Below are 16,419 nucleotides of genomic sequence, written 5' to 3'. Positions count from 1 at the left end.
GGGTCAGGAGAGGTCTGCCACACCATGTGGTCACCTCCGGGGCAGGCGGGAATCTAACTCATGCGAAAGTGGCTTTAGCTTCTCAGTGCAGTGCTTTAACCCGCTGCGCCACAAGGGAGGGCCGATTTATCTGTTTTTTTGAGGCCATATTAGAATGGAACCAAGTCTCCCACCTTCTCCTGAACCAAGTCTTTCATCAACATGTAGGGACCTCTAGTTTTAGTAATATTTTTCGCCATATGATTCTGTTTATCGGATGCTTACACAACTACAGCAGCTTCATTTTGGTTCATATTTACTTGGTATATCTTTCGCCATCTACTTGATTGTCAGCTTTCTGTTTTCTTATGTTTTAGATGCCATTCTTATATATAGTGATATTGGTCAGTCCCAGCAGGGAGTAAGCGGCATAATTAAACTAGGATACTCCAAGGAGGTTTTAATAATCAGACCATTTACAAAGGTCTAAGCAAAAGAAACAAACCCACCAGGGATGGTGGAGTTCCCTGGGGTCAGGAATGGCAGGGGCATTAAGAAGTGAGGTGTAATATATTCTTTGGGCAAGGGTGGGAGAGAACAGAGCTGTGACCCTGAGGAATACTGGCTGTTGAAAGGAACTATCGGAATAAGTAACTTATAAACAGTGACCTCTCTCCCCTGCCAGGGGCAGAGGGCCTGTGGCTAGCCCAGCCTGCTAAGCAGAGTAGGGCTAAGAGTAGAACGTGGGTTTGGTAGGAATGTGGACTATCTCTGGCACAACAGCAAATGCAGATTTAAAATAAAGTCAAATGAAATCTCTGTCTCCTAAGCGAAGCAATTATAATCTATTTTCTTATGGTCTTCTAGTTTTCATTTCTCGGTCTTCCAATTGCCAGACAGCAGAGTTTGCAACTTTTTAACACTCTAGTTATGTCTTTGGGGCTAATATGTAAGCAATTTATTTAAATTTTTTTCTTTTTTTTGCTTAGAAGAACTAGGGTATAGATCAGAGATGCTGGGGTGAGGGGGTAAGAGGGTTCACCAGAGATAGAGTGGAGAGCAGAACAAATGGATCTACTGAAACACACTGCTGAGTGGAGCAGTGGGTGAGACAGAAGAGGTTTGCTGCACCATGTAGGTCAGCTCCTTGGCTGGGGATCGAACTCTGGCCACAGTAGTGGTAATGTTGAGACTTAACTTCCAGGCGGCCAGCAAGGTCCCAATTTGTAAGCAATTTAGAAAAAATATTTTTCTAGTACTAAAAATATTTGGTAGATTACGAAATAAATCAAATCATAGACAAACTGGGAAATATAAAAAAAGAATTTTTAAAACTCTGAGGAGAAATTTAAGATTACCTTTAAATAATGAAAAGTCCAATAGCAGACTAAAATATTTACAGGAACTATAACGTAGGGTTATTACATCTGCATTTTACACAAAATATTTAGTAGCTTGAGAACAACCACACTGAGGCCTCTTAGGACAAGATCTGAAAGGTTAAATTTCAAAAGAAAAAACATACTTTGTTTATGAAGGTTTAGACGTGTTCCCCTTCATCAGTAATTATTACAAAGCAAATTAAGGAAAGATTTATCTCCACTAGTCTAATGTAAATTTGTTCAACCATTTTGAAAAACAAATTGGTAATAAGTATCAAAAGTAGTTACATTTTGCAGTTTCTACCTTTTCTTTGTCTCAGTAATTTTACTTCTAGTGAAACAGCCCAAGGAAATAATTTTAAATTTAAGAGACAGTTTTCCATACTAAGTTGTCCATCTATAATAGCAAAAACAAAACAAAACAAAACCCTCATGGCCAACAACAGTGATATCCTTAATAAATTATGACACTTCAATAAATTATGAAACAAGATTTCTACCTGGTAAAGTACTATAAAATATATAAAGTGCTGCTGATACAGGCTATATAAAGCCATTAAATAATGATATAGGCTTGATATACAAATAACAACAACAACAAAAATCCAGAAAGTTCTGCATGTAACACAGTTTGAATTCTACAAAATATCAGGAAGAAAAGCCAAATGGAAGTAGAGACAGATTTTTGAACATGGCCTATTTCTGAAAATAAGCATGAAGGTCAAATGTTCAAGAAGAAAGTGCACGTATGTATTCTGGAGCCGATCTGGTCGTGCAACGCTGAGCTTTGCAGGCAGCATGAAAGGCTTTGTCACCTTTGCACCCAAATGCTGACAGTAAGGACTTGGACAGGGGCGTCTTCTTCTCCATATGATTTTATTTTTCATTTCCCCCAACATTTAGTATTTTACTGCAAAAACAAATATGAAAGAAAACTTGTATTTCTGCAACATTGGCTATCAGCAGGCACAGGACCAAATGCACAGTGCCACTCGGCATGCACAGCAGAGGCTGGGCAGCACCCTCACGTAAGAAGGGGGGTTACTAAGCAGGAGAATTTGGGGGGGGGGAAGACCATTCTCTTGGTCCCTGGAAACAGAAGAAGGGAGGCACAGAACCCACTGCAACCCAGCTATACCACAGCAGATGGAACTAACAGGGAACTGCCGGGCCATGGGTGGACTGTTTGGAAACCTCACTGAGTTCTTCGCTTCTGTTTTCAGGGAAGTGGGAATGATGCACTACAATTGCACATTCCAGAAATGACAAATGTGGTAGTCATGAAGCTGGCACCAAGCTTGCTTCCCAGTCTCCAGCACAAGCCTGACCACGCCACCCAGGCCAGAGCAGTTTCAACTCTAATCTTGGAAATAGTGCTTAGCTCAAAGCAGATGTCAGTTAAACAGAAATCACTAAAACTCACAATAAAATGGGCTCAGTTATATTCTTGGGTGGGGTGTGTGTGTGTGTGTGTGTGTGTGTGTGTGTGTGTGTGTGTGTATGAGGCAGCTCCTGGAAGGAAATCAAGAAACCACTAAAGTTTTTATGATGAATAAAGGGGGAAAACAGTCACACAGGAGAGATTGATTTCTTCTCCTTTCAGTCAACTGTGAAACATTTTACTGAGAATGAGCAGCTAGGAACAGAGTTGATTCAAATTCTGTGGGCAACTGACTTAAGCAAGATGCCTGGTGGCATAGACCGTCACCCCTCTGTCTTTCAGTGATGACGGATTAACCACGTTGAGAGAGGGGTGCTGAGCCCTGGGGAGAGACCCTGCGCCAGGTAAGTTGGCCTGTCTCCGCAGCAGCGTACAGCACCTGTCAGCCGCGCCGTGCCTCTGAAGGCCCAGCTCTGCCCAACGTCCTTAGAGACGAGGCGCTCATGTGCAGTCTGCTGCCTGAACGCGGTCTCCAGCCCTGGTCTCTGGAAAGCAAGAGCCCGAGGCTTTATTGGGGGGCGCAGCCCCAGGGCAACACAAGTGAGAGGAAGGGGGTGAGGCAGAAAGCGGGGACAGAGACACCAGGCTGGCTGTGGCTTCACAGGAAAGCAGCAGGTGCTTGGCCAGGGGAAGGCTTCCCCATGGGGCCAGGGGCCTGTCTGTGGGCCTGTGATACAGCTTCTGTCTCCCCTTGGAGGTCTGTGCACATCCCCGCGGGGCTACCTGCCCCCTCCAGACAGCTAGATGCTGGGAGGAAGAGTCTGGAAGTGAAGAGCAAATTCACAGCCTCCCCAAGTCCCCCGGCGTGTGGCGCAAACCCTGCCTGTGTGGAATCAATGGTGGCCGTGCGAGGAGGGGCCAGGGCGCTAAGGAGGTGAAGTGGGGGTCAGTTCTCTCCACTGGGAAAGAGCCAAGACTTGAGAGTATCTGGACGGAGCCAATCTGGGAGGTACATAACTGGTCCAGTGTAACACGTGCGCAGGAAATGTCATTTCCACGCTCGATCAGAGGTGGAAGGCATGAGTTACCTTACTCCGTGCTGGAAAAACACCTCTGCCTGCACCTGCATTAGCTCTTGCATTTCCATGCCGGCAGGCCTGGCCCTGTGGGACACCCTATAAAAGGCAGATCCAGCCTCCGCTGCAGAAGTGACACAGGTAACGGGTTGCAAGGAAATGCAACGTCAAGAAATAGTAGATGTTTTGGTGTTTCCGGCACGATGTGAAATACAGGTCATATCCTGGAACCTTTAAATGTCCTCATGACAGATTTGTTCACATAAAACCTTCCTACATTTGAGGCTTGCCTCGTGGGTCCATCCAATTATTCCCGCCACCTGGGCCTACATAGAGACCGACAGAGGCCCCATGGTCAGGCTGACAAGTGGCCCTGCTGGACCTCAGACCACACCTGAGATGCTCTGCTCCAGGCTCACCCCAAACCACCAGGACCCCAAATCCTGTGTCACCTGGATGCAGGCAGCAGCCTGGTCTTCCTTTCACCACCCACCTTCTCACAGACACGCTCTCCTTGGTGGAGACTGCAGGAGTGGGTAGGGTCTTCGGGACTCCCCAGTGACTCCTCTGTCCCCCACGGCTTCCTCTGCACACCTTGGCAGAAGCACTGGATTCTGCCTGGATGTCTTTGATCTCGCCCTGGCTTCAACTTTCCGGTTTGTGGGAAGGAGACACCGAAGATGGGATTCCATTCAAGTGGGTAGGTGGAGTTGGGTGTCCTGGGCCACGTTCCAAAGAAAGTCCAGACGTGTGGGAACCGCTCAAGTGGCTCTCACCTGGGGGGCACACCCACTGCTCACAAAAGCCACACAAGCGCCCATGCAATCCACGGCTTATCGCCTCCCGGCAGCTTCAGAACCACATTGGTGATTAGCATATTTTTGTTTGGGAAAATTGTTGCTTAAGAAGAAGGAATAGAAATGTAGCCACTGAGTTCAAGACCTGAAAGAGCTTTGCATTTCAGTCAGTTGTCTGGAAGGCAACCAGCCTGCCCTCCGCAGCAACCTTGGGCTCTGTTGCTTCCAAATTCCTGGGTTCTCTAGAACCACAGCCAGTTGAATATTCCACAAAGGCCCTGAGGCAAGTCTCCACCAGTTACCTTTGTGCTGGAATTTTCCAAATGGACCCGTTCCTAAAGGCTGTGGTTAGAACCTATACTTGGCGCAGATGGGAGAGAAAAGGTGGGGGGAGGTAACTGAGTTTCCTGAACAACCCACGATGTGCTCAAGTGTTTACTCCAATTGCATGCGTATAGCACACCTATGAGGGAGTTATTCCTTGCAAGATCTTCCAGCCAGTAACTGATGGAGCCAGTGTTGGAATCAGGCATTTCTACCTCTATTTCATGTTCTTTTTTTGCCAACTCACACCATGGCTCCAGTTACAGAAGACCACAGACAACATACATTGTGGCATCTGTTTTCCAATCTCTGAACGTCTGCGTGTTAATATTGTGTAATTGTTTCTCAATTCATATTTTCTTCAATCGCTATGAAGATTTAGCATTTGCTTACTGGTTGTGTTTCTTCTTAACAAATAGTCTATTAAGTCTCTGCCTATTTTTCTACTCGGGTGCATCGCATATGTCTTTGACTTGTAAGCACTCTTTACATATTAAGGTTATACTTGTATAGCATAAAAGGTTATAACATATATAAAGCAAGTGAAGTGGGGATTGAGATTTTAGAGATAAAGAAGGTGCATTTGAATTTTTTATACCTAATTTGTTTTCATCTTCCCCTTGGAAGAACAAGTTCTTAGCATATTGAGGATTCAGATGATGTCTGTTCACTATGCAGAAAGATTTAGTCAGAAAAAAAGTTGTGTGGGCCTTGGGAAGAAATATGCTAAGGAAATAAAAGTTTCTGATTGTGATGTCTAGTTCTAGGGCTGAGGGGGTCAAGGCTCTAGCTGAAGGGGTACGGAGGGCAGAGCCCTGCCAAGTTCTGAGAGCAATGACTGCATCTCCGTTCCTGTATGCTCATCCTAAAGAAAACATAGTCATCCACCTACCTCTTCCCCAGAATGTAGCGGTCTGGGGCCAGCTTGCACTGACTTCACAGGGTTGATCATTAATATTTTCAGGAAGCTGGTTGTTAAACACATCTGTGATTAAAAGTTAAACTGTAGGGCATCCCCGGGGGTACAAGAGGTTAAGTTTCAGCATTATGATGTTATCGGCAGCCACTGCAGCACAAGTTCAATCCCCGACCAGGGAGGTGACCCCCAGGGCAGAGCAGACCTCTCCTGTCTCCCCGCTGCCCCCCTCAGCAGTGTATTTCGGCAATTTGCCTGTTCTGCTCCCCACTCCTCTGTCTCTGGTAAATCCTCTCACTCCTCTGCACCTCTAGTCTGCCTCTCAGCTCTTGCATGCTTTTTCCTTTAGGGTTATTGGTCTCTATCTATAAAATAGAAACAGTACCCAGTACTGTCGGAAGGACAGTGTTCATCGCACGTAACCCCCGTTTTGGCTACAGAGACAAGCAAGAATGTGGCAAAAATCAGTGAAAGCATTCTTTAAGAATCAGTGGTTCTGTGGAATCTGACTATTATTTGTAAATTTTGGGGTTACACATACTTTGTAGCAAGCAGTAAAATTTGTAATAAACTAATGTGAGACAAATGTGTGTGTTTATGTATATGGGTATCCATATACCTACAATTTCCCTCTGGAGCACTGGCTGTTAAAGATTTACTAATATACAGGACAAAAACGGGTGCATGAGTTGGAAAATGGGGATGGGATCCCTCCAATCACATCTATAAACAGGCTCCTTAGTTACCAAATAACAGAGGACTCCTTTCCAATGCAACATATGAACAGGCCAGTGCAGGGCCAGCGAGCTCCAGCCACAGGCCTACCGGCTGCTTTCGAGAAGTCACGCTGGAGCTCAGCATATGTGTCCCTGTGTGCTCTCCAGGGCTGTGTCTGAGCTACAGTGGCCGAGCGAGCTGTAGTCACCAAGACCAGAAAGCATTATATATGCACTAGCTGGCCATTTATACTAAAAAACTTGCAGTCTCTGGTGCAGAGAGAAGCGATAGAGATCATCTGTGAATTACTTGAGTTTGTCCAAAATATCATATTCATATTTTTCTAATTTTAATTTTATGGCATTATTTTTGCCAGACACAAGTTTCTAATTTTATGTGTATAAATCTCCCAAGATAATGATTTCCTTTCCATTGAGTGACCCGACTGTCAATAGTTTTGACTCAACACTTCATTCTTTCCCCACCAATTTTAAGTGCTATATTTAGTGTGTATCCATATGGTGGAGTATTTATGTTTCCTTTGGCCTAGTCTATTTAGCCCAGCACCAGAGCCATTTTAATTATTATTTTAAAATGTTTCAATATCTGCATTTAATTTTTTCAGAATTTCTCTCACTGTTCACTCTTACAGAGCTTTCCTTTTCTAGATAAGCCTCATTATTATCAGTCAAGGTCCTCTGTTCCCTTAATTTCATGAAGATATTGATTTGGGTTGTGTTAAAATGGCTGATTTGTAGGAAGGGGAAAGGAAGTAGGAAAATCAAGTAAAAGAGGTCAACTACATGGAGAAGGATGGAGTTAGATGTTCGGTGGTAAATATACTGTATTATTGTAAGGATGTTGACATAGAATGCTGTACACCTGAACTTATATAATGTTATTAACCAATGTCCCATGGATACAAGTTTTTTTCAATGGTAGATTTGTGCTGAACAGATAGCTCAATGTTAGTGAAGCCAGGAGCATTTCGTATATATGCAAAACCCTTAGCATTCAGTAACCCTCAATTCCAAGCACCTGTTGTAGTTCCAACGCCCTGATGGGTTAAAAAATCAAAGGGCTGGCCCTCCCTGGTGGCGCAGCGGGTTAAAGCACAGCACTGAGAATCTGAAGCCACTTCCGCATGAGTTCGATTCCCGCCTGCCGCCTGCCCCGGAGGAGACCACATGGCGAGCCAGACCTCTCCTGACCCGCCAGCTGCTCCCCTCAGCAGTGTACTTCGTCAATCTGCCTGTTCTGCTCCCCACTCTGTCTCTGGTGAAGCCTCTCACCGTCCCTGAGCCTCTGGCCTGTACCCCAGTTCTGTATGAATAAATAAATAAATCTTAAAAAAAAAAAAATCAAAGGGCTGAGACCACACCTGTTGGCCAAAGCTGGGACTCAGCAGCTACATGCTCACCTGAAGCTCAGTCCAGGTGAGGCAGCCTCTCAGGTGAGACACTGTCTGTGTCACTCTCAGACACCCCAGATGCTCCCAGTGGACGGCCCCTGTTAGTCTTTAATATTTCACTTGATTTTTACCTTGTCATGACTAGGATACTTTAAAAAAAAAATTCATCCAAAACTATCCTAAAGCCAGACAGTGAAATCATTGACCACAGGACTGAGAGAATAACATCAGTTCGGGACTGCTGTGTCACCACACATGAACACACATACACACATGCATGTGACACCAGCCTGAAAACATGCACACGCAACACACATAACCACATCCACACACCCACACAACGCACATCACCCAGTCGTATGCACACACAACACACACATGTATGCACACGCAAATACATGCATAAGCCAACACATGCATGGAACCCCCACCCTACATGCATGCACACACAACACACAAAATACCTACACACACGTCTACATGCACACACAAATACATAATACCCGCTCATGCACACAGGAGGTGATTACTTTGATGGATTCCTAGATAGATTTATTCTCAGGGGGTAAGAAAGCCCAAGGAAACTAATTCTCTGGTGGCATACTGAACATTTTTCTCACACACATATGAAGAACTGAGGTGTATTTCCTCAAAAACAACTGCATCTTTGTTCATCTCTGATAGCCCTCTGCCCTGATCTCTTCAGAAGCAATGACGTCATCCTTGTATTTTAAGGGACTTTGCATAATGGAAATTTTCAAACAAACACAAAATTGAGGAATCAGTCCAATCGGCTCCCCGTCTGCATCACAGAGTCCCACCAGCCCTCCACACTGTCAATCTGCTCTCCCCACCCCCTCCCAGGCAGATTTTCAAACAAATCCCAGATGCCATTATATTTCGCTTGCCAACACCAGCCATGAAATCAAACTGTAACTTCTTATCTATGACTAGGACTCCCTGGTTCTATGCCGATTTTTAGCAATGAGATAAAATAACGGCCAGTGTCTGATGTAAGCACTAGTTATCATCATTCTCCTTTCCAGTTTCTTTGAACTTGCCCGGGTGGGTGGGGATCTGGAAGCTTCCTGAAACCAAGAGCAAGTCTGCAGTGCAGGCCGTTACTCTAGGAAACAGAAGGACAAGGAGTTAAAAAAAAAGAAAGAAAGAAATTTCATCAGGGTGAAAAAGTTGAAGACAATGACAGAATTTTTTAAAATGCCATCAATTGTCTCAGATAGTTCCTGACCATGGGCCTCGCAAGCACATGGCATCACGTACAGAGAGCTGGGAAAGCAGGTTTGATTCTGTTTTCCTCTTAAACCCTGATGCAGTGTAGCTTCCCCCTGCAAGGAAGATGCCTTTGCTGCGCAGTGGGCTTGAGGCGCTTGGAAGGAGGCTTGAGCCTGCCCGTTCAGAGCCCCTCGGGCAGGTGGAGCTCTCCAGAAGGACGCTGAGCTGGCGCTCAGGGTGATGATGGGTGAAGGGCTGCAGAGGCGGTGGGTGAGAATGCCGTGTCAGCCCGTGCCGCCTCGCAGACCTGGCGGTGGCAGGTGCACGGTCCAGGTAAGCGCGCACCGAATGAATAAGAGGGACACTGAGCAAGGCACCCTGGCGCTGCACAAAGGCAAGTCAGCTGAGCAGGGGAGGGAGGAGCCCACAGCTGCACCTGCCTTCACCTCCTTGCAGGAGCCCCAAGTCTCCCGGAAGTGCTGCCCGCTCCCAGCTGAGGGGATGTTGAGGGGACGTGCACCTGCACAGTGAGGCTGGCCTTGAGCCCCAGGTGTGGCCACCGCTAGGGCACCGAGGGGAGGCAGGCTGGGGAGGCCCCCCCAATTACTCTACCCGGTCATCACCCTCCACACCCCAGCCTGGCCCCCTTGCAGGGAATGTGTGCGCGCCCTTGTCTTCCAGAAGGGAAGCCGGGCATGGAGGCCAGATGGCATTCCAGCACAAAGTGCTTGTCCCCTTGCCAACTCCAGTGTCGAAATCCCCAAAGGGATGCTGCTTGGAGGCTGGGACTTTGGGGGGTGATGAGTCAGTAGGGGCAGGGCCTTTAGAACTGGATGAGTGCCTTGATTAGAGACCCCAGCGAACTAGTTTTCTCTCCCTCTCACCAAGCAAGGACACCGTGGACGAGATGGGCCATCCGCAGCTGAGGGTGTCTGTCCCCAGCCCCTGGCCGTGCCCAGGCCTCACTCAGACTCAGTCTCCAGGGCCGGGAGAAGTAACTGTTGTTTGTGAGCTCCCGTCTCCACAGCACCTTGCTACAGCAGCCTGAAGGGAGACCCCAGAGATCCTGGAGAGCGAGGGCAGGGTCTTGCCCCAGGCCTGCCCCTGCCAGGGTGGGGTGTGAGGAAACGAAGCTCCCTGCATTTAGGACCCAACTGAAAAGTCTGAGCCTTCTGGATGGAAACTCTCTTAGGTGCAGCCATACTTCTCCAAAAGCTGTGCTGCCAGACGAACGCCCCACTCTGACCACACGGTAGTGCCTCAGGGACACCCCCAAAGCTCCTGCTGCAGGGAGGGGGTGTTGTGGAGACTCAGCTTGCCCCCTCCCCAGATGCTGTGCTCACTGGCCAGCCCTGCTCCCCCACACTTGAGCCCCACACACGTCCCCACTGAGGAGCGAGGGCCTAGTGGCCCCAAGCCTGTCCATCAGTGCAGGCAGAGTCGACAGCCATTACTGACGCAGCTCCAGCTTGGCGTTGGGGAAGGAGGTGCCCCCCCACTCACCCCCACTCCAGGAGAGTGGTTCTAGGAGAAGACACCCCTTTGGCCTAAGAATTAAAGAGAAAAGTGGATGACTGATTAGCAATTTGGGTTTTAAAAGATAGTTTTAAACTAATGCCGTGGGCCAAGTTCAGTCCGAAAGGAAGTGAGCGCGATTTGAACCAGCCCACTGTTCAGATGACGTCATTGCGTAACGAACCCTAATCTTTTCTGATGTTGGAAGCCCTTGTATACAGCACAGCAAAGGAGCTGACTTTTTGTCTTTTTTTTTTTTTTTTTGACTTTTTGTCTTTTTGAAAAAGCAATTAAGTTGCAGGGAGTTGAGGGGCACTGAGATAAACACAGAAACAACACTTGGGCCGCAGAATACGGGCCAGCAGGCTGCTCCTCTGGGCATGCGCCTTTGTGTTTGCTGCGTTTTTCTTGGGCTGAGGGGAAGGCATGCCCTTGGGGCTCAGTCTCACCCTCAGGGCCAACTGTGTTGACCCAGCGGCCACCAGTCTGTGTTTCTTTGGGGCTCTGAAACGCTGAGGTGAGAAAACGCAGCCACCCGAAGTCACCTTCCCAGGCCGAGGTCCCAAAGATGCCACCTGCCTATTCATGTCAGTGCTGGGGCGCGCCCTGCTCCCAAAGGCAGACCCCTTGCGAGATAGTTCTCGTGTCTCCCCCGCACCCCACTGTGGAGATGCTCACAACAGGGCAACATCAACTCCAGCTGCATTCAGGGAGGAAGCGCTAATGCCTGCTAACGCCTGCCTGTAGACATCTGCTTGCAGAGCAAATGTCACCATCAAAGGCAAGAACAAATGTCAGCATCAAAGGCAAGTGACACACAGGCTGTGCTGAGTGGGTGGGTCAAGAGAGGAACGGTCCTCATTACCCAGCACAGAAAGAAGGACTCGTGTGCTTTGGCTGGGGCCGGCTACCTGCCTGCGCTGGTTTAGCCATGCCCACGCCAGGGCCCGCAGGTCTCTGCAGGGGAATGCTTCCACCAGCCACTGCAGCAATGTGCAGACTCTGTGACCACACTTAAGAATGTGAATGTGACCCCAAGACCCACAGAAGGTCAGAGTTGGAAGAAACCAGATGTTTAGTCTGCTCCTGTTTCAGTCAGCCAAAGATCCAGATTATAAGAATGCCCAAGGACAGAGACTGGCCTGTGTCAGGGCTTAAACTGGGGGGGGTCCCCTCAGGAAGTGGCCCTTGTATTCATCAAGATGCTCTGTGCACACAGAGCATCTTGCCACATGGGACCACAACAGGTTCCCACTGCATTCCTGCCTCCCCCAAACTTCTACTGTGCGTGCGTCATGAGCTGACACAGGGGGCGTTGGGGACATGAAGGGAACCAGAGACAAGGCTCTACAGAGCAAGTGTCAGCATCAAAGGCAAGGGCCAAGCTGGCCCGTGTCATGCAGGCAGGAGAGGGGGTGCTGAGGTGGCTGCAGTGGCTGGGCCGGAAGGGGTGGAGAACTGCATGGCGTGACATCAGTGCTGAGCCCCCAGGCAAGCCTGAAGCTCTGCCCTGTGCCAGCACTGAGGAGTCACTGCCATGGAAACAGATTGCTTCCAGAGTCCTTGGCCTCCAGGGCCCCAGAGGATTTCCACTCATTGTCCAGGTGAGCTTGCCTGCACTCTCAACACAAGCACTTGCCATCAGTACTTGAAGGTGTATTTCCAGCCCAGATCTTGCCCCTGGCCTCCAGGTACACAGCCCTACCTGGATTTTTCATAGATATAATGAACTTAATCCACCCTGAACTGAGTTCCTGATTTCTCTCCTTGGCAATATTCCAGACAAATGAAGTTGGAAATCCATTCTTCCACTTGGCAGAAAATCAACTCTGGAATCATCAATGCCCTCTCCTCTCTGAGCCTACATCTGATCTGTTAGCAAATCCTCCGGAATACATTTTCAGACATGGCTAATTTGCATACCATCACTGCCACCACTCCACCCTGTCTAAGTCTCCATCTCACATTGCAGGGACCGCCTACTGGTCCCCCTGCCTCTGTCCCTCTGCCCCACTCCAAATATCCCTCAGTCTCCTCTAATCAAGCGGTCAGAGTGAGCCTGTTATCACAGTGGAGGCAACAGGAAACAACAGTGAAAGTCAGTGTTGGGAAAGCCTCACATTAGAGTCTTCTCCTACAATCTGACAGTGGGACAGAAAAGCTTAGAGACCTGGTGGCCCAGTTCTGTATGCATAAATAAATAAATCTTTAAAAAAGAAGAAAGAAAGAAAAGGAGAGAAACACAGAGGCTCCGGGACAGTCCTGAGAGCCGCTGACCTTGCTTCTCCGGGTTGCGGACCTGGGACGGCATGTCTTGGATCTCCAAGGTCCATTCCCCCTCAGCCTTTTCTCCCCAGCAGTGCACAGTCATGAACTCCCAGTTCGTAAACCCTTCATTGGAGAGGTCCAGCAATCTGTAATGGAGACACAGGGTCAGAATACGAGCATCACGAGAGCAGCCGCGGGGAACAGGGCAGGCTGATGGATGGGACGCTCCTGCCCCCAGTTACTACCCAGCGGACGGCGCCACCCTCTGGTGCATCCAGGGGCAGAAGCGGCCTGACTTCAGCCTACGTGGGAATGTGAGTTCGAACTACTTCCACGCTCTGGTTTTACAACACAGCCATGGCCGTCAGCTTCACCTCCATTTTCTCATGGGGTCTCCCAAATGTTCCAAGAGGTGGGCACCCAAAAGGGACTCAGAGATCTCTCCTCTCCACGATAATGAACAGCTGGAAAGTCCAGGCACAGTGATTTTCTGCAGGTCCAACTGGCTGGCCCCTGGCATGGGGGCATTCTGACTCCTGTCCTACCTTCTTCAGTCACCAGCAGTGTCCACAAGTGTCCAAAACATGCCCTCAGTCCCCCAGGTTCTTCCAGGGGGCATTCCTATGCCAGGAAGCATCCCTCAGAGCCATGATCCCGTGCCCAGAGATACTGACAGGGGCTTGGCGCCATGGGCTTCCACTGAGCCCCCACCTGCCCCAAAGGAAGCCTCACCCAAGTGCTGGCTTGTGAAATGAAGAGATTCCACAACGCCAGAGCCAGCCCTCCTGGGCGCTTCTTGCCAGGATACAAGTAAAGAAAAAAGCACAAGTGCTCAAGCTTCGGGAAAAACGTCGACCCTGACACTCCAGGGCTTAACAGGTTTCAATAGCTGTGTTTGTGGGAGATGACATATCTGGGTGGGCTATATTCTGCTGTGGGTGTGAAGCAGCCCTGGGCGTGGCCTGGGGAGGCAGGAGGAGCTCCCTTGCAGACTTGACCTTTCAGGCGGCCGCTCCTTCCCAACTGGCCTTGGCCGCCATCTTGTTTACTCACACTTGGTTCAGGCAGAAACAGAAGAGACTCATCTTGCCCTCCCAGCCTGCTTTTTGTAGAAGTGACAGTTCCAGGAGTTTCGGCCTCTTCCTCCACCATCTAATTTTCTGTCTCTACTTTGGAAAAGCAACTGTAGAACGCAGGGGCTCTTTGTTCACAGAAATTCAGATGTACGTGTACTGTGGGATGTTGAGGTTTGATTTCCACTTCGGGGGTATCTGGACAGCTAATGTTTAAAAATGGTTTATCAAGGGAAGGTTATCTGCATGGGAATAGTGGGGCTCGGGTGGGGTGAGGAGATACCCTGGATTGCTTCGAAAAACTCAAGGCTGATTTTCACACAGAATGTCAAATTGAAACCCAGGCACTGAAGCCAGAACAAACACAAGCCGTCTCCTCAGGGCAGTTGTATTTTGAGCCAACTTACTTTCAGGGAAAAGGTTGGCAACTCGAAAAAGCTGCTGAATGAAGCATGATAGGAAATACAGAGAAGGTAATAGATCCTAAAACACAAACTCTTGATATAATCACACAATCTGCCTGGGAAAAAACAAATTCCCAAGACTCAGCTGGTGCCCAGTGACCCCAGGCGGGGTTCAGCATGTTTGGTGGCACCAGGCTGCCTAGTAAATGGACAGCAGGGACCCTCCCCAGGTCCACAGGACCGCTCGCCACCACCTGAGGGGCCTGTACACTGACTCGAGCAGAAAGGTGGAAGTTAGAGGGAAGGAAAAAGAGCAGGGGGAGGAGGGGAGAAAGAAGGGGGGTGGACTGGGGTGCTGGAAGGTTCTTGCAGGTAGTCAGAGGCAAGAAGGGCAGGAAGAGTCAGCTGCCTGTGGCAGGTGTCGTGGCTAAGCACTTCCATCAGATTACCACATGCAGGGTTTGCAGTACCTCAGATTGACACGACAGTAAATGACATTTCCACAGGTGAGAAATAGAGAAGTGGCCAGCTCCTGAGTGCCGGGCTGGGAAGGGAGGCCGCTGGGTGTAGAGGCAAGTCTACATTGCAAAGCCCATGTGGGTCCTTCCAGGTCACTGCCACCTGCCACTGGTCACCCTTGCCTCTAAGTCCACCCAAGGCTCTGGGTTAATGCAGGCCACCCGTCAGCCCTTGCACTGAGTCCTGGCCTCAGAGTTGGGGTCATTACCTCAGATGCTCCTGGCGGCAAGCCTGGGACAAACAGGGGCGAGTAAAGTGACTTTGGTAGAGTGGGGTGCGTGGAGACCATGGCAGTCTGGGTGCTGCATGAGGAGAGGGACCGGGGTGGGGGGAGACCCGCCCATTTGTCCAGCCCCAGACCAGTGTCTGCACAGGGACAGTGGGATCCATATTGAGGAGCCTCAAAATTTTCAGGGACAGCTAGAATTTTGGACATTTAAGCTGCATTTTCTAAAAGTTCCAATAGTGAGGGTGAGAGTGATAAAAGAAACAACTCTGGTTGCAAAGTAGCATCCAGCTGTAGCTTTGCCCTCAAACTGTGCCCAGGCTGGACTCCCACGGGCAGAGACAGACGTGCCTGGGTCGCCCTTCAGGAGGGAGATGCCCTGAGTGGCTCTCACATGACAAGGACGTGCTGGAGGCTGAACTTGGTGGTTAAGTGCTTGGAATCCAGCGTCTGGTCAAGGGCGTGAGGACAAACCAGAACTGGTCTACTCCAGCTGGCCGCTGTCCCATCTGCTGGCTGCAGAGAGACTGCTACTGGGCCCTGGAGGCAGGACAGAGGGTGTGGAGGACACAGCCCAGGTCCACACCCCTTCCACCGTGTGTCTGCTTTTCGTTGCTGCTGGTCAAGCTGTTTTCTGCGAATCAGGGTCTGCCTGGTTCTGCCTGCGGCTTTGTTTTCATCAACCCAGCTCGTAATCCTGAGATCCAAGGGCCACAGGGGCCAGCAAGTGACCCAGATGAGTAAGGGGGCCCAGAGTGGGCGAGCAGGGACTGGGGCCACACCCAGCGGACAGGGCAGCCCTGGGTGCCTTTGGAGAGTGAAGTGGCATGGCTGCCAGCTCTGATTTTCAAGAGGAGCTGGAAATGTTGGTATGTTCACGAAAACTTGTTCTATCTCTGGCTCTCAGCTAGGAAGATCCAAAAAGGGGCCCCAGTCCCTTTCACCCCCCCAAGCTCTCATCACCCCTTTCGCATGGTTTATCTGAAAGTCACATAAACGCTCCAAAGCTCAGCTCCTGGATTCTATGTTTTGCTTTGCCTCCAGAGCCTCCCACAATCCTCATCAAGCGTCAAGCCAGCTATTTCTGGGGGCTTCTGCTAAACAAGGGACCCTCCAGCACGTGGGTGAGAACTCCATGAATTCTAAGCGGCCCATCCAAGCGCGTCCCCCACCAGACGGAGCCTCCCGATTGACTTCG

At 49.3% G+C, this 16,419-nt stretch overlaps 1 protein-coding gene across 1 annotated transcript in view; it reads right to left on the bottom strand.

Moving 5' to 3' along the window:
- Positions 1-16,419, bottom strand: part of PCSK6 (proprotein convertase subtilisin/kexin type 6) — a 103,709-nt gene that overhangs the window by 25,760 nt on the left and 61,530 nt on the right. The window contains exon 13 of the mRNA XM_004693085.2: positions 13,009-13,145. Coding sequence (XP_004693142.2) covers positions 13,009-13,145 — 137 coding nt within the window. The remainder of the gene's footprint in view (positions 1-13,008; positions 13,146-16,419) is intronic.

The sequence above is a fragment of the Condylura cristata genome, unplaced genomic scaffold (genome assembly GCF_000260355.1).
Source record: "Condylura cristata isolate star-nosed mole 26May11 unplaced genomic scaffold, ConCri1.0 scaffold00035, whole genome shotgun sequence".
Classification (NCBI taxonomy): Eukaryota; Metazoa; Chordata; class Mammalia; order Eulipotyphla; family Talpidae; genus Condylura; species Condylura cristata.
The sequence above is the reverse complement of the archived record's forward strand: the minus strand, read 5'-3'. Positions and strand labels throughout refer to the sequence as shown.